General features: G+C 33.3%; 1 protein-coding gene across 1 annotated transcript in view; it reads left to right on the top strand.

The window, feature by feature from the left end:
• The window catches only part of LOC142326531 (stalled ribosome sensor GCN1-like), a 202,653-nt gene that overhangs the window by 171,427 nt on the left and 11,830 nt on the right, over positions 1-19,396 (top strand). The window contains exons 28-33 of the mRNA XM_075369108.1: positions 83-643; positions 3,279-3,548; positions 7,300-7,413; positions 7,878-8,108; positions 15,068-15,261; positions 19,000-19,211. Coding sequence (XP_075225223.1) covers positions 83-643; positions 3,279-3,548; positions 7,300-7,413; positions 7,878-8,108; positions 15,068-15,261; positions 19,000-19,211 — 1,582 coding nt within the window. The remainder of the gene's footprint in view (positions 1-82; positions 644-3,278; positions 3,549-7,299; positions 7,414-7,877; positions 8,109-15,067; positions 15,262-18,999; positions 19,212-19,396) is intronic.

Raw genomic sequence — 19,396 nt, 5'->3', positions numbered from 1 at the left:
TACAAAATTAGTCCTTTTAATTATAGTTATACTAATCTGTTATTTGTGTTTTTTTTTCAATTAAATTGAATTTCTTTTTCAGGTTGCGGCTCGAACATCGGGTGATCTAGTTCGTAAATTAGGTGAACGTATATTACCTGAAATAATACCGATATTAGAAGGAGGGCTCGAATCTGAACATGCTGACCAACGACAAGGCGTTTGTATTGGATTATCAGAAATAATGGCGTCGACTAGTCGTGATATGGTCTTAACGTTCGTTAATAGTCTTGTACCGACCGTCAGTAGAGCGCTTTGTGATCCGTTGCCGGAAGTAAGACAGGCTGCCGCGAAAACTTTTGATAGTTTACATACAACTGTCGGCAGTCGCGCTTTAGACGATATATTACCGACTTTATTGTCTCAGCTGAACGATCCGGATCCGAAAGTAGCCGAATGGACTCTAGATGGCCTTAGGCAGGTTATGGCTATCAAATCGCGTGTTGTGTTGCCGTACCTTGTACCGCAATTGACCGCACCGCCGGTTAATACTAAAGCCTTATCTATATTGGCAGCGGTGGCCGGTGAAGCTCTCACTAAATATTTACATAAAATATTATCCGCTCTTCTTACCGCATTAGCTACATCTCAAGGATCAACACAGGTATGTAAAATTTATCATTATTTATTACTATCTTGTTTACCGGTTACAATTAATTGTGATTTTTATTAAATTTTTAATCCAGTAATGGATTTATCTACTTTAATCTTATCAGTTTGATTTCTTTTATTTAGCATGACAGATTTAAGATACTAAATTTTAATACAAATTTAATTACGTTCTCTAAATTTATATTTAAAATTGTATATGTTTTTTTAAGTAAATCTGTTATTATTAAAAGCAAAACCCCTTTGACACGCCGGAAGATAATGGAAAATTTTTTCACCGGTCCTAAGTAAGCGATAAAAAATTTCCACCTTAGAGTTAAGAAAAATTTCAAATTTACTCAGTATGACATGCGCAAAAAAGTTTCACATGTTTAGCATACGACAAGCCCCATCATCTTCTTATTCCAGCTATGTTTTAGTTGTCATCTCTTGCTATAAGGGTTGGTCATATCAAAAATTGTTTCAGACAAAAGTTTTAGGTAATAGTATTTACAGGACTAATGACCACTTTTAAAACGATTTGATACTCTGCCTATTAAGGAGGGTATGATTTTTTTTGTCTTTGAAACCCTACTTTTTTCCACCCCCTTCGATAAAGGTTGGTGATATCAAAAAATCTTACTTAAATTTGAATAGTAGGAACTTTATAAACAAATTTGATATTTTAGTTAATAAGAAAGTTATCGCGATATTTTGTTTTTTTTTTTCGAAAAAGACCTCCACCTTAAAGACCACCTTAATGGTTAGATTTCGGCTGTTGAAAAACTCTACCGAGATTTTGGGACGAGTTATTTTTATGGAACAATTTGAAAGCGATTGGCGCAAAATTCCGGTGTTTATCGTCTCCACAAGAAAGTGAAATATATATATAAACTTTTGAGCTGATGGTGGTTTTGGGGTCTGGCGGATATGAAATGTATAGATGGGGATATTTTCCGGAAGTCGAATTATGGTACCCGTTAACAATAAGTAGATTTCTTATGAAATCTGCCTAAAAATCTTATTTCGTAATATCGAAATAAAGAATTAATTGAAATATTGCAAGCGCCTGTATTTATTTTTTTTGTTATCTCTAAGTTACCTACTTACACTAGCTGAAATCCTTTATATTCGCATAAGCAAAATTGAATTTTTTAATTACTTTCTTCTCTGTACAAGGTTATCATAAAAGAATGGTGCGGTTTCAGTAATTCATAGGAAGATTGTAGGGAAATTTGTAGATGTTATATTGGTATCCCTGAAAGCCTCCAACCCAAAAGTTTGTTTATCAGCAGTTGTAACCACAACGTCAGTTCTTGTATTGTTGTTGCAGTGAGTTTAGCGAGTTACTATTATTTTATTGATGGCCGAATTAAAATCCTTAATTTCAGTACAACGTGCGTTTCAATGTGAATTCGGAAGAGATCCACAACACAAAAACAACATAACACGTCGGTTCAAACGATTCAAAGAAACCGGATCGGTTAAGAAACAGAAATCAACCGGCAGACCAAGTGTACCGGACAAAACGGTTGAACTAATTAGACGATCGGCAATTAGAAGTCCTGGGAAGTTCATCCCCTGTCGAAGCGTCGAATTAGGTATTCCAAAATCAACAGTTCACAAAGTTTTACGTAAAAAACTGAAATTACACGCTTATAAAATCCAGATACTGCAGGATTTGAAATCCGATGATGGTGTAAAACGTTTTAATTTCGCTGTTGAAATGTCGGACAGGATAAGTGAAAACGAATCATTTTTAGATGATATAATTTTTACAGACGAAGCTACATTCCATGCGAATGGATGCGTTAACAATTCGCGAATATGGGGCTCTGAAAACCCACACACAATTATTGAGAAATAACGCGATTCGCCTAAAGTTAATGTTTGGTGTGGTGTGATGAAAAATCGTGTAATAGGGCCTTTCTTCTTTGCTGAAAAAACAATTAATGGAGTTGTGTATCTTGACATGTTAACCGATTATTGTTTTCCTCAGCCGGATGAACTCGAAAACATTCATCGAATTAATTTCCAACAAGATGGTGCACCCCCGCACTTCCATCCATTGGTCACGGACGCTTGGAACGAAAAATTTGGAGATCGATGGATAGGCCGGCAAGGACCCATACTTTGGCCTCCAAGGAGTTCAGACCTTGCGTTTTTTTTCTTGTGGGGGTACATCGAAAGCGTTGTTTATACACAAAAAATTCACGATCTAAACCGCTTAAAAAACAGGATTAATGAAGCAATGACAACCATTAACGGAGAAATGTTTGGAGAGAAGTTGTGTATCGTTTGGACATTTGTCGAGCAACTAAGGGCGCACATATTGAAATTTATTAATTATGTAAAAAGATATTTTTGATGACAAATTTGAAAAATAAAAACATAAACTGTAAGTAATTCTGTTTTAATTTAAACAATGTTCAAAACCGCGCACCATTCTTTTATGATAACTCTGTATACTGGAAAAATGATTTTTACTTTTTTTAATTGATAATAAGACTCCTACAAAAGTAGTTTTCATCGTATTAATTAAAACAAAAATTTTTTTTCTTGTAAAATTACAACATTCATTTCAGCATAAATGATGAATTACTAAATAGGCATACAGTCTAATATAATGTTAATTTTTTTTTTTTTTTCAGGAACTAGAGTATTGTCAAGCAGTAGTATTATCAGTTGTAGATGAAGTCGGAATCCGTGCCATTATGGATCAATTAATGGAAGTTACTAGGTCAGATAAAGTAGAAATGCGTAGAGCAGCTGTCACATTGCTGTGTGCATTTTGTTCGCATTCACGCGCCGATTATTCGCAATACGTACCGCAACTTTTACGCGGGCTTATACATTTATTTACAGATGTCGACAGAGAAGTCTTGCAAACCAGTTGGGAAACCCTTTCAGCAGTTACAAGAGTGAGTGTTTAAAATATTAAATTTACTTAAAGTTGTCATTTTATATTAGAATCGTATTATGTTTGCTATTGCATAAACAAAGGCATTCGATAACGTTTTAAAATTATTAAAAAATCAGGAATGAAATACCTTTGCAAATTAAAAAATGGCAGCCATACTTATTATTATTCAATCCTTTTTATCTCCGTAAATATTAGCTTATCAAAATGTATGTTACTCGATAAAATATTAAGCTTCTTATTTTAAAGAAAGTGACATTTTATTTTTTTAAATCGGTTAATAAATAGCCGAATTATGGCAGAAAATTGATGTAATTTTGTATCTGTAATCTTGTTCTCCACTTTACGTTAAATTCGATTAAATATTAATTTTTTATTTGTTTATTGTTAATTCTAGTATTGTAAATTAGTATCAAATTATCTAATAATTTTCTCACAATAAGATTTAATTCTTATTATTAGGGACAAGGGAAGCAATTTTAGGCCTCAGATTAATAGTAGAAGGAAGATTAAAGAAAAACAAACCGACATACTTGGCATTTATAGACCTAGAAAAGGCATTCGATAACAGACTGGAATAAAATGTTCAGCATTTAAAAAAGTTAGGGTTCAAATACAGATAGAAGAATAATTGCTAACATTTACAGGAACTAAACAGCAACAGTAATAAATGAAAAACATAAGAAAGAAGCCGTAATAAAAAAGGGAGTCCGACAAGGATGTTCCCTATCTCCGTTACTTTTTAATCTTTACATGGAACTAGCAGTTAATGATGTTAAAGAACAATTTAGATTCGGAGTAACAGTACAAGGTGAAAAGATAAAGATGCTACGATTTGTTGATGATATAGTAATTCTAGCCGAGAATAAAAAGGATTTAGAAGAAACAATGAATGGCACGGATGAAGTCCTACGCAAGAACTATCACATGAAAATAACAAGAACAAAACGAAGGTAATGAAACGTAGTAGAAATAACAAAGATGGACCACTGAATGTGAAAATAGGAGGAGAAAAGATTACGGAGGTAGAAGAATTTTGTTATTTGGGAAGTAGAATTACTAAAGATGGACGAAGCAGGTGCGATATAAAATGCCGAATAGCACAAGCTAAACGAGCCTTCAGTAAAAAATATAATTTGTTTACACCAAAAATTAATTTAAATGTCAGGAAAAAAAATTTTTGAAAGTATATATTTGGAGTGTTGCTTTATATGGAAGTGAAGCTTGGACAATCGGAGTATCTGAGAAGAAAAGATTAGAAGCTTTTGAAATGTGGTGCTATTGGAGAATGTTAAAATCAGATGGGTGATTAAAGTGACAAATGAAGACGTATTGCGGCAAATAGATAAAGAAAGAAGCATTTGGAAAAATATGGTTAAAAGAAGAGACAGACTTATAGGCCATATACTAAGGCATCCTGGAATAGTCGCTTTAATATTGGAAGGACAGGTAGAAGGAAAAAATTGTGTAGGCAGGCCACGTTTGGAATATGTAAAACAAATTGTTAGGAATGTAGGATGTAGAGGGTATACTGAAATGAAACGACTAGCACTAGATAGGGAATCTTGGAGAGCTGCATCAAACCAGTCAAATGACTGAAGACAAAAAAAAATTGCATAAACTAATGTACCTCCCGGTCGCTGTAGCTGGAATGATATTTAAAACGCTATTACAATGCTTCACAAACAATTTAAGACCGTTTACACATTATATGTTTTATATATATATATATATATATATATATATATATATATACACAACGTGCTACCCAAAAGTTCGAGGAATTTGAATTTCGCACGCAAACCATTGCTGGTACGTCCTGCTGCCACTAGATGTCTCTAACAGTACTCTTAGTGAATCAGTGTTCCAACAGCTGTGACGGTGAGAAGCTGCATTTTTGATTTTCATGCATTTGTGTAACGTTGTGTTTTACTGCTTCGGTGAAGTTCTAAATGGCAGATTTTAAAGAACATAGAAACCGCATCAAATTTTGCTTTGCGCTTAAAAAACCGGTGCAGAAACCTATGCCATGCTTGGGGAAGCATTTGGTGACAATGCTATGGGTAAAAGTAAAACATTTTAGCGATACAAACAATTCAAAGATGGACGAATGACAGTCGATGACGATGAGCATGCAGGAAGACCATCAACAAGTGCAACACCATAAAACATCGTGAAAGTGCGAAAAGCTATTGTTGCAGATCGTAAACAAACAATCCACGATGTTTGTGCAATCGTACAAATGTCATACGGGTCCGTGCAACGCATGTTGTCGGACAATTTGAACATGAGATGCATCGCTGCAAAATTCCTACCGAGACTGTTGGAACAGCGACCAGAAACAAAATCGCGTAGCTGTCTGTAGCGAATCGAAAAATTCAGGAAGAGATGACCCTAACTTCATCTCCACATCATAACCGGTGATGACATGGGTGTACGGGTATGACCCTGAAACTTAACACCACTCGTCACAGTGGAAGTCGTCAAGTTCACCGCGGCCAAAAAAAGCATGGCAACGTGAAGTCCATGACGATTGTTTTTTTCAACATCAAAGTTATTATCCGTAAGGAATTTGTTCCTCTTGGTCAAACTGTCAATGGGATGTTCTATTGTGAAGGTTTGAAACGTTACGTGAAAGTATTAAGCGCAAACGTTCAGATCTATGGGGTAACAACAGCCGGGTTCTGCACCATGACAACATGCCTGCGCACACATCGCTAGCCGTTCGGAATTTCTTGTCTTCTGAAAAGACGGTAGTGATTCCACCCACCTTATTCGCCTGACCTTGCCCCGTGCGACTTTTTTTCTTTCTCTTTCCGAAAATAAAATTTCAATCGAAAGGCCGTCATTTTAATACAATTGAGGAGATTCAGGAAGAAATTCAGAACGTGCTTCGAACACCTGCAGATTTCCAGAGATCCATGGAATCATGACAAAAATGCTGGGATCACTGTATCAATGTCCAAGGGGATTACTTTGAAGGAGACAATGGAAATTATAAGTTATGTTAAGCTATTTTATTTTTATGGTAAAATTCCACGAACTTTTGGGTAGCACCTCATATTATTATTATTTTACTGAAATTATTTTTTTTGTTATTACATATTATTTCTATGTACTTTTAAATTAAAATTTTATTAATTATTCTATTAATATAAACCACCTATATCTTAATCGGTTAGTTTACAGAGTTCAACTAAACAAACTGCCTGTATGAATGTTCAGGCAGTCGATCACAAGCTTTAAACATTAATATTTTGCAATTTCGATGAGATGTACAAACGGAAAATATTCCACGTCTTGTTTGAGGGAAAGAAAAAGAAAAGAATTATCGAAAAACGAGACTAATGTCGTGACGTATTAGTCGCCTAGATCATTGTTCTCAACATCATAGCGGTTAAAAAATAAAATCCTTCATATAAAATTGTTCATTACCAAAAATGCAGCATAAAAAAAAAGAGAACCTTTTGAAAACCGATTCTCACGTTAGAATAAAATCACCAAACGGAATACTGCATCGGTTGTACCGCCCGCAAAACTTGATTTGCCGTTGAAGATTTAGATAAATAAAATTGGTTATCAGTCGACCGATTTTTAGTTTGTTATGTAAACTCAAAGACGGAGAGTCATTTATTACAACCACACAGCAAAAGTTTTTATTTCTAAATAGTCAAATATTTTTACATTAACCTATTTATGTTTTTTTCGTCTTGTCGAAAAATCCATTCAATTTTTTTCTATTTTAATTGCAGACATTGGATACTATGCAGCAGATCAATCATGTCGGTGATATCCGTCAGGCTGTAAGATTTGCAGTCAGCGATTTAAAAGGATCAGATCTACTGCCTGGATTTTGTTTGCCGAAGGTTTGTGTTCTTTAAAATAGTTTGTTGAGGTTTGTATATTTGACATCGGTTTATCAGAATAGTTGATAAAACAATTGCAGGAACATTCGAGCATTATATTCGTGCATTTATACCGAAGAAAAAAAAATATATATTGAATCGGTTTACAGTTAGTACATTTATTTTATGTGGTTTTTTGTTACACATAAATCTAGTGAATTTTTCACAGAAGCTGTTGAATTTTTTGTTTGTTTGTTTGTTTGTTTGTTTGTATGAAAGATGTCAGTGGCATAATTTTATATCAAAAATAAATACGATTTTAATGAAAATATGGTTAGTGTCGTGTATTATTTGATTGGATTCAAAGTATAATGAATTGATGAACTGTGTCTCGATTACATCAGACGATTAGAAATAATTAGCTATAAATCGATAATTTTACGAGTATTATCTGTTATTTATTAGTTTATTTGACTATATTGCAGGGTATAACACCAATATTGCCGATATTCAGGGAAGCTATATTGAACGGAGCGCCTGAAGTTAAAGAACAAGCAGCTCAAGGATTAGGCGAAGTGATAAGATTGACAAGTGCTGAAGCGTTGCAACCGTCAGTTGTCCATATAACTGGCCCTCTTATAAGAATATTAGGCGATCGTTTCAATTGGAGTGTAAAAGCTGCAGTTCTGGAAACTCTTGCTATTTTACTCGCAAAGGTATGTGTAATTAAATTACTTATTTTTTTAGAATTAATGAACTGTAACTGTGAATATTTTGTGTTTATTATTTATTTTAGAGATTGGCGGTTGGGTAATTTATACAGAGATTTACTTTGAATTGTTGTGGAAAATGTTGCGGTATCAAAATACATTTTGTGTGTTTTTGTGAAAGAGTATACATTATTTAAAAATTGAAAAGTATTGTTAGGTTTCCAGTTCAGTTGTATAAAGGATTCAAATGATATGATGTGTACTGGAAAGAAGTGTGGCTACTCCAATAGAATATAGTTACCGTCTTTTATATTATCATCGCCCGGTGATAAGAGTAAATTACAATTGTACTGGATCCCTGCAACAAACCATTGTTATTGTGTAATGAAAGGAATCCCTCATAAACATAAATATATATATATATGTACATCGTTGTATAATAGACATAGTGTCGCAACTGCAAAATTTGCAATTTTGAGTTAAGACCGTCTGTCCATTCATCTTGAAGAGCTCTACTAAATAAATATACCAGGCATATCTGTATCAATAACCATTAAAATTAGAAACCGGATGTCTACAGCTTTTGAGAGAATATACAGGGTGATTCAGGAGGATAAGGCAATAGTTTGACAACTCATTCTAGAAGCTAAAAGTAAGAAAACCGTTCATATAAACATAGGTCCGAAAAATACGCTTTGTTCGCTAACTCGCTTATACAGGATGAAAGATTTCGCCCGAGTTTCAGTTCCTTCCTGTAATTTAAGGCTTTATGAAATTCTGGGAAGGTCAATTAAGGGGCAAATACGATTGTTTCTTATGGTTTTTGAGCCGGGAAATAAAAAAAAATTGGTCCCAGAACTGTATTTTTCTTAGTTTGTAAGATATCCCATGTAAAACGCCAAAAATAGAGTGAATATGTACAGGATGATTCAGAAGAATAGGGCAATACTTTGGCAACTCATTCTAGAGGCTAAAAATAAGGAAAAAGTTCATATAAATATAGGTCCAAAAAAAGTTTCGTTAGCGAGTTATACAGGGTGAAAGATTTCGCCCGAGTTTGAGTTCCTCCGGATAAATTAAGGATTTATGAAATTTTGGGAATATCAATTAAGGGGCAAATTCAATTGCTTCTTTTGAGCTGGGATATCGAAAAAAAATAGATCCCATAACTGTATCTCTCTCTTAGTTTCTATGATATCCCATGTAAAATTCTAAAAAATAGCGTGAATATATCAATATATATATATATATATATATATATATATATATATATATATATATATATGTGTACAGGATGATTCAGAAGGATAGGCCAATACTTTGACAACTAATTCTAGAGGCAAAAAATAAGAAAAAAGTTCATATAAATACAGGTCCAACAAAATGCTTCTTTAGTGAGTTATACAGGGTGAAAGATTTCGCCCAAGTTTCAGTTCCTTCGGGTAAATTAAGTATTTCTGAAATTCTGGGAACGTCAATTAAGGGCAAATTCAATTGTTTCTTATGGTTTTTGAGCTGGGAAATCGAAAAAATAGGTCCCAGAACTGTATTTCTCCTAGTTTCTATGATATCCCGTGTAAAACGCGAAAAATAATGTGAATATATCAATATATATATATATATATATATATGTGTGTGTGTGTGTGTGTGTGTGTGTGTGTGTGTGTGTGTGTGTGTGTGTGTGTGTGTGTGTGTACAGGTGATTCAGAAGGATAGGGCAATATGTTGACAATTCATTCTAGAGGCTAAAAATAAAAAAAAGTACATATGAATATAGGTCCGGAAAAAATAGGTCCCAGAACTGTATCTGTCAGTTTCTAAGATATCCCATGTAAAACGCCAAAAATAGGGTCAAAAAACACATTTTTTTTACATTTGTCGTACAATAACGTTGTTAAATTGGCAATAAATCATACATTTTTTAAACATAAATTGAAGAGAATTTAATTATAAGAAGATTGATGTAAATAATGTCAACTAAAAAGAAATAAAATTTTAAATGTGTCGACTTATTAACAAGAAAACCGACGAAAACTTTGAAGAAAATGTTACAAAAAATAAAACAGATGTGTCTATTAGGTACAATCATTTTAGACCTACCTAGGAAAACAGATGTATTTAGTAGGGACAGTAATTTTAGACTTACAGAAAACAAGTTGGCAACACTGATTTTTTTCATCACAATTTATTTAAATACTTCAGAAAGTAGAGTATGGAGGACATTAAATAATAATAGATTGCAGCCTTTCCATATTCAGAAAGTGCAACATCTCCAGCGGTGACTACGCCAGCCAGCTGCAGTTTTGTCAACGGGTTAATAGGAATCTACATTTAATTCCATTTATACTATTTTCGTATGAAACTAACAGAATAAACAACACACGGAATGCGCATCGGTGGTGTGAAGAAAACCCACATGCTACAGTGGAAAAAAATTTCCAGCAACGATTTTCAGTGAATGTTTGGTGCGGTATCATACATGACCAGTTAATTGATCCTTTCATACTACAACATTGTGTCACAGGGTGAAATTACCTGGAATTTTTATGTAATGAATTTATTATATTGCTGGAAAATATCCCCTTAGCAAAACGAATTAAAATGTATTACCAACTTGATGAAGCTCCTACACATTTCGCATTTCTTTTTTTGTAACATTTTTCGTCAGTTTTGTTGTTAATAAAAGTCAACATGTTTAAAATTTTATTTCTTTTTTGTTGACATTATTTACATCAATCTTCTTATAATTAACTTCTCTACAATTTACGTTTTAAAAATGTATGATTTATTGCCAATTTAACAACGTTTTTGTACATCAAATGTAAAAAAATGTTTTTTTACCTTATTTTTGGCATTTTACATGGGATATCTTAGAAACTAAGAGAGATACAGTTCTGGGACCTATTTCTTTCAATTTCCTAGCTCAAAAACCATACGAACAATTGAATTTGCCCCTTAATTGATCTTCCCAGAATATCAGAAAGCCTTAATTTACTGAAACTCGGGCGAAATTTTTCATCCTGTATAACTCTGTAACGAAGCATTTTGAGACCTATGTTTATATGAACTTTTTTCTTATTTTTAGCCTCTAGAATGAGTTGTCAAAGTATTGCCCTATCCTCCTGAATCACCCTTTATAGCAAGGTATGTAAAGAAAAGAAAGAGAAAAAAGATTTTAGATGAAAATATATAATTTAAAGTATTTTTTACCGAAGAAAACTGTGAAATTCTATAAAAAACTGTGTTTTAAACACATTTGGTGTTTCTGACAGAACTGTTCATACGGTACTGTCCAAAATAATAGAATTTGGCACTATAGAACAAGAAAAAAGGGGCGGTCACCCCACAGATTTAAATACAAGGACAAAGATATCTGTGAAGCAATAAAGGCGCATTTCAACAGATTTCCACGCGTGAAGTCACATAATTGCTTTTCATCCACTTCAAAAGAATACTTTCATCCAGAACTAAGTCTGTATAAAATGATGAATTAACATGGGAACATAAGTCGCTCATTACCGGTTACTATACCTACAGTAATGAGTTTAACGAGAAGATCCACCGTCCTAAGAACGAACGGTGTACACTTTGTAATGCATATAGAAGTGGTGATGGGAAAAAAGGAAGAGCTAGAAGATCGATATCAAAGCCGCATCGCTGAAAAATTATAAGAAAATCTGGTGAGTGAAAGTTGCATACACACCGCTTTTGTTATATAACAAGTTATATATTGCTACCTATTGCTGCAGAGACTCAGATTTTCTATCAAAGGGTTACTAATTACAACCTAATTGACATCGGGACCAAAGATTATACTTGTTTTGTCTGGTACGAGGGCTTGGCCAAGGATCTTCAGAGATTGCCACATACCTTTACTGTGTTCCTATGTGATGTTGATTATAGGTTGCTGAGGTCAAAACAAGAATTTGGTCGTTCTGCAATGTTTCTTGCTGAAAGCATCAGTAAAAATATAACTATTTTTATCTTTTTAAATTTTTCTAACTGTACCATGGACAGAACGAGGAAGACTCTTTTCTTTCTTAGACTTTATGGGATAAGGCAAAAAACTTAAACCCTAAGTCACCCCCAGTCTGAACCTAAGGCAACATTACAAGTAAAGTCCTTAATTAAGGTGACTTTATGGGGACCTGTTGGTGCAGTGCCTATTATTAGGAGGGAGAAGAAGATATGAATTTGTATAAAAACTTGCGCCATCAGTAAAAGTTAGTGAACTTCTTTAGTAACTGTCAATGGAATTTAAATCCTGTCAAATCTTTTGATAATACTAACAATGAGTTTTTTGTTTAAATAAAATATTTATTCGGTTTGGGTTTACACTTTTATTAACAAAAACAATTACTCTGCGGGATAAAACAAGTTAAATCTTTAAAAAAAAAAAAAAAATTTACATTCGTAAGTGACTTAAGATTACTTTCTTTTTTTGAGACGTACTGTTATATCTGCTATTAAATGCCGGAGAAGAAGAAAATTTAATTCAAATTTTGAACTGCATTATATTATTCCCGTATCACTAAAATTTTATTACATTAGGTTGCTTACGTAAAAATTTGCAACGTGAAATGTAACTGTGCTTTTCTTTATTTATTTCTCTGAAGCGGTTAATTCTATCGATCTGAAATTCCATATATTGCTTCCTAGGGGTGCTTAGAGGTTTACTTATACAAAAATAATGAACCGATCTGTCAGTCAGTTTCATAATGCGGCCATGGAAACATTTTAATTATTAATATAATATCTTTGCGACTGCTGGTTTATCTAAATGTTACATTATTAAAAAAAATATATAAAGCATTTTATGATAAAAATAATAGCACGTTATTTATTCAAATTTGTTCAAAAAATCGTCGAAGTGAGTCGCTCTAGATTAAAATATCGGTTTTCATTTCCTCCCTGATAAAATGAAATAACACGATTTCATCTGGAATTAATTTTATTAATGTTTAGTACAGGTAATTTGTCATCAAAATAGGCTATATTTGAAAATCCTGACCTACCCCGATTGATGTTTTTTCCATATGTTACGGGTGATGAGGGAAGCTTAACTCCAGATTTTTAACATCACCCCCTCCCATAGATTTTTGAAAAACTCAAAAAGTTTTTGAAATGCGTTTTTCTCTGAATCTATGCATTTTAGAGAAAGGTTTTTCAAACGAAAAATGTAGAGGACATTCTCCTCTACAATTAATCTGTTTGAAGTTTTGCCGTATAATTTGAAATTGAAATACTAGGTGGCGCTGAAATTGTAAAAAATGTTGAAAACGAGTAGACCGGTTTCGAACATGTGCCCAATTCACAACATTTTCACAAGCTACAGCTCCAAAATGGTAAGTCGTACAAGAAAATTGTTTAAATAAAAGTTGTCTGTTTTTTTTTTTTAGATTAACAACTTTTCCAAATTCAATACAGACGAAAAACAACTTTTTTTACATCAGCGGCACCTAGTATTTCAGTTTCAAATTATACGGCATAACTTCAAAAACATTAATTGTAGGGGAGAATGTGTCCTCTATTTTTTTGTTTGAAAAACTGTTCTCTAAACTGCATAGATTCAGAGAAAAACGCATTTCAAAAACTTTTTGATTTTTTCAAAAATCTTTGGGAGGGGGATGTTAAAAATCTGGGTTAAGTTTCCGTTCCTCATTACCCCTAACGCATGGACAAAAGATCAATCAGTAGGTAAGGATTTTCAAATAAAAATACAAATTGACCGTTCTAAAACTAGACTTTTCACTCTAGGAATCATTTGGTGTTTTTTTAAATGTATTTTGGTTTCTGATAAAACAAATCCGGTGAAAAAACATGTTTTTTACAACTTCAGCGCCATCTAGTATTTCAGTTTCAAATTATATGGCATAACTTCAGATATCAATTATAAAGGAGAATGTCCTATACATTTTTTGTTTGAGAATCTTTTCTCTAAAATGCATAGATTCAGAGAAAAACGCATTTCAAAAACCTTTTGTGTTTTTAAAAAATCTTTGGGGTTTTTAAAAATCTGGGTTAAGCTTCCCTCCCTCATTACCCCTAACGCATGGACAAAAGATCAATCAGTAGGTAAAGATTTTCAAATAAAAATACAAATTGACTGTTCTATTGAAATCGTGAAAATATTATAACGATAAATAATATTAATATTGAAAAATAATTTGCTTTAAAACAGATGTTATAAAATATAAATAAAAACTAATACTCAGTATGTCTTTTATTATTGACATGTGAATAAGCTAATTACTTTTTTTACCATTATCTTATTCACTACGGCAAGCGAATCATATCTATACTAATTTAGAAATGGGTGATGTATATTTAATGTATGTTCTCGCACTCTTAAGGAGAGACGGCTGTATCAGGAACACTTTCCCAATCAAGTGTTACCTTCTCACGCGTCGTTTTTGTCCATCCATTCGTAGACGGCTCAAGAAACACAGGAAGCTTTAAAAACCTGAAAAACATGGTAAATCAGGATGATCGTGTTCATTATGTACACCTGAAGGTGTGTTAGATGAAATATCTAACCGTCCTGAAAAAGCTAGCCTTGAGGGGAAGTGTTAGTATTGCAACAGTTTTACCTCGAGATTATACTCTCAGTTTCAGGTATACCGATGGTTTATTTGAAAACGTACTAATGTGAATTTTTTTAATGATATTTTCTTTATCGATGAAGCCGGATTTACAAGATCGGGTCATTCTTAATGCCCTCAACGTGTACATTTAGTCGATGGGCTGCTATTCTGAGTGACTGCTCGATTGTTTTTACCTGAAATGCTCGATGGTGAAAGATGTTTGTATTTGTTGTCGGCTTATTTGAAGATTAAAATAATTTTCTATCGCGGTTAATAATCGATAATTTTTTTTTCATTTTATGTACCGAAGACTTATTTTCGGTAGAATTTTGTTAATTATTTTGCCTTTTGGTGTGTATATTCATTTTGTTTTCAACACAGGTGGGAGTTATGCTAAAACAGTTTCTGCCGCAATTGCAAACAACGTTTTTGAAAGCACTGAATGACGGCAATCGCCAAGTAAGGTTGAAAGCAGCTGCTGCTCTTAGCCATCTTATCGTTATACATACTCGTGCCGATCCACTATTTACAGATTTACATGCTGGTGTGCGTAATGCTGAAGATCCTGCCATTAGGTTAGTGGTACTTTTTTTTTCTCTTGTTTAAACTGTAAAAATAGTAAGTTTTTGTATAGTTACCGGCGTAATCAAAATTTGAAAATGTTTCTAAGCGTTTGGTGAAGTCTGTAATATTAGAATATACGTAAAGTTTAATATGTGATTATCGATCCACGCATGTCGCTGTTGATGAGCTTTTGTTATGTAATTTCAAGAAAGACATTTCTTAGAATTACTTGTGTACAGAATAGTGCTTTGTGGTAGGTAGTGCAGGAAGGGAACGGTTTTTAAATGTAATATTAAAAGAAAATGTTAAGAATTAGACGGGTCAGTAAGATTTTAAATAAAATTGTCAAAAGACAAGTAAAAAAGGGAACGGTATTTTGTAAAAAGAACTGATCGTTTGATCATTTATTAACCCATTAAATGCCAAAATTAAATAAACACTACTTTTTTTTTTATTAATTAGTTTATTTCATCTATTTGTAAGTGTATAAAGCTAGAAATATTTTCATATCTACAAAAAATTCAGTAACGGGTTAGTAATAAAATGGTTTGTTGACGCACCTTCGGCCAAAAGCATAATATAAAATGTAACTTTGTAAAAACATAAAAAGAAACCAAACTATTTATAAAAGTAGAAAAAACAACTATGAATAAACTATATTAAATTGTTTTTAGTTTATTGTGGATTTATTTTCTCTGCGGTGAATGAAATTCTTTGAAACATTTTGAGTGCAGGTGGTCTTTACATTTTATATACAAAAATATTGTGTGGTTTTTGCACAGCTTACATCGTCTTCTAGCTTTGTTTGCATGTTTGGAAATAACATGCCGTACTTTGTCCAAACGAATATTTTCCAGCAAACTATTTTTCCAGGAGCCTTTCTGCCATTTAAATCTTTTAATGCTCCTCTTAAATTCGGATCTCAGTATTGTTTCTCCCATTTCATCCTCCTCAACTTCCTCTTCTTCCTCTATAACACCATTTTCTAATTCATTTCCTCCGTATAACTCTTCAATATATTCCACCCATCTATCGACTTTACCTTTCGTATTATATATTGGTGTACCATCTTTGTTTAACACATTATCAGATTTTAATTTATGTACCCCAAAATTTTCCTTAACTTTCCTGTATGCTCCGTCTATTTTACCAATGTTCATTTCTCTTTCCACTTCTGAACACTTTTCTTTAATCCACTCTTCTTTCGCCATTTTGCACTTCCTGTTTATAGCATTTCTTAATTGCCGATAGTTCCTTTTACTTTCTTCATCACTACCGTTCTTATATTTTCTACGTTCATCCATCAGCTGCAATATATCGTCTGAAACCCAAGGTTTTCTACCAGTTCTCATTATTCCGCCTAAGTTTGCTTCTGCTGATTAAGGAAGAATTATTTAGAAATATATAAAAAAATTATTTTAGAAAAAGGTGCGTTTACGCACCACTGGCAAATAATCGGTTAAAACATTCATAGTTAATTTGAATGTGTAGAGGATTGAAGTGAAAGACAAAGACAAGAAAATAGAATATAGTTATTATTTGACCTTATAAGATATCTACACTGTAAAATGGAATGGAGAATAATTGTCAAACCAGTCAAAATACTTGTGACAAAAACATTATATTTAAGGCAGTTCATTCCAGTAGTAATTTTTTTCTTCTGATGACAGGATTTCTTTTATTACCTATCAGACCTCACTTTCTGGACAACTGTTATAGAATTAGTTTATTTATCATAGAGTTTATTATCTTTTATGATCATACAGGATCGCTTTAGTCAGTCCAATGAAATAGTTTCAGCTTTGCAGTCCTCCCTGTACTTTTTCGTACATTCCGATCTTTGTGCCTTTCTACTGGGTGATTTTTTAGTCCTGTTACCCAATTGTTAATGTCTGGTAATTTTTTTCTAAGAAAGGGAAATTTTATTTTACGACAAAGTTGGTAGCGCTAGTACTCATCCGGTATAGATACGGCAGCGTGAGTTGATTTTCCTTGAGCTGTGTAAACTTTTGTGCCATCTCCGGTCATGTTTCTAACAACCATAGTATGAGTTTTCATTCTTGAACAATATTATGCTACGAATTCGTACACGAATTAAATTAAATTTGTCTGTGTTCCTCCGCTAGAAAAAATGTCAATTTCTAGGCTAGCAAACAGATTTCGAGAGACAGGTAGTGTTTTTGTAACAGAAAACATAGCGGTTGGCCAACTCGCTTGACAGATGACGTTTTAAAGAATGTGAAAATAAGATCACTCAGTTCTCCACGGAAAAGTTTACGAAAACTCTTCACGCAAGTTGGTTTGTCATATTCAAGCGTTCAGAAAGTCGCTAAAAAATTGAAATCCTATCCGTATCAGGTACGATTAGTCAAAGAGCTTCAGCCTCCAGATTTAAACAAGCGATTCTAATGTCGCCATTGGTTTAGGTCTCTCGTAAACTATAACTGAATCAAATTTTGAAACACAGTGTTCTTTAGCAATGAAGCTTGGATCCATCTCTACGGTTATCTAAACAGTCAAAACTGTCGAATTTGGGTGGTTGAAAATCTTAACGCTTCACAAGACAAATTTTTGCATCCTGAAAAAATCGGTGTGTGGTATCTCGTCATCATATAGTCAGATCCATATTCTTCGAACAGACAGTAAATACGTATACAAGAATATTTTTTGCCAATTTGTGTCCCTCCTGGAACCTCAAGAACAATATTGCCGGTTTCAGCAAGACGGCGCTACATTCCACACGTCTTGAGAAACCGTGGAGTTTCTGCAAGAGTTCTTTGATGATCGAATAATAAGCAAGGACTTATGGCCTCCAAGGTCCCCAGACCTCACATCTCCTGACTGCTTTTTGTCGGGCTATATTAAGTCCGAGGCCTTCAAAAACAATCCTCGCACTTTCGATGAACTTAAAGTCAATATTACAGACTTAATCGTGAATATTTCCGATGCGACTCTTAAAAAGGTTTCTTCTAATTAACTGTAAAGAGTCCGTGCGTGTATAACAACAAGCGGTGGGCATTTTGAGCATATTCTTTAACGATTATGTAAGTAATAGCTTTTTATTAAATCTCTATTGTAAGTAACAAATACATTTTTTTATTCCACCTAAATTTCCCTTTCTTAATTTAAAATTGGGTAACAGGACTAAAAAAATCTCACTCTGTAGTATTGAAAATGTTTGTGTTGTGACATTTTTTCTTGTAAGTATAAAGCGAGTGTTTTTTGTTCTTGATTTTCTTGTTTAATTTTATCGTATCTCTGGTGTTTACCGGTGTAAGGCCAATTTCTTTGAGGTCCTCTTTTAATTTTTTTAATACATAACATCCTGTCACTGTATTTCTCAAGTCAAGGTTATACCGAACTAGCTGTTTCAGAAGTCTTGAATCTTGCATCCTCATGATACGTCCAAAGAATTCTAGCGTCCCCTTTCACATGGTATCATTGATGGATTCTAACTCTTTGTACACAACTTTGTCAGGTATAATCGACGATTATTGATGCAGATTCTTTCAATTTTCTGGAGGCTGTTTCTTTTGATTGTATGTACAAAGCGGAAGAGTGTTTCTGCTGCACGAGTGGTTTGTGGTTTTATAACTGTGTTGTAGCATCTTAATCTAGTTTGTTACTTCTTATTTGGATGGAGGTTGTTACTATTTTTCTGATGTATTTATATCGGGTTACTATATTGATGTAAAAAAAAAAAAATTATTAATAAAATGCTATTTGATTTATATTTATTAATATTTCAGGGAAACAATGTTACAAGCTCTTCGAGGTGTAACTACACCAGCTGGTGATAAGATGTCCGAACCGTTACGTAAAGCTGTTTATATGACGCTAACCAGTATGTTATCCCATCCAGAAGATGTTACACGGGCTGCTGCTGCCGGTTGCCTCGGTGCTTTGTGTCACTGGTTATCGCCCGAGCAACTTCATGCTACTTTGACCGATCACCTTTTACGTAAGTTTTTTGATGTAAATTTCTTAATTAAAATTGTACTTACTTTAATTAATATTTTGATGGATCTTTTTTTAAATGTACGGTTATACTATCGTTTCTTTTTAAGCTTTCTGTTTTAAAGTTAGTTTTTGCGATAATATGATGATGAAAATTATATACGATGACTGTACCAAATTATATGATAT

The sequence above is a fragment of the Lycorma delicatula genome, chromosome 6 (genome assembly GCF_047948215.1).
Source record: "Lycorma delicatula isolate Av1 chromosome 6, ASM4794821v1, whole genome shotgun sequence".
NCBI classification, from domain to species: Eukaryota; Metazoa; Arthropoda; class Insecta; order Hemiptera; family Fulgoridae; genus Lycorma; species Lycorma delicatula.
The sequence above is the reverse complement of the archived record's forward strand: the minus strand, read 5'-3'. Positions and strand labels throughout refer to the sequence as shown.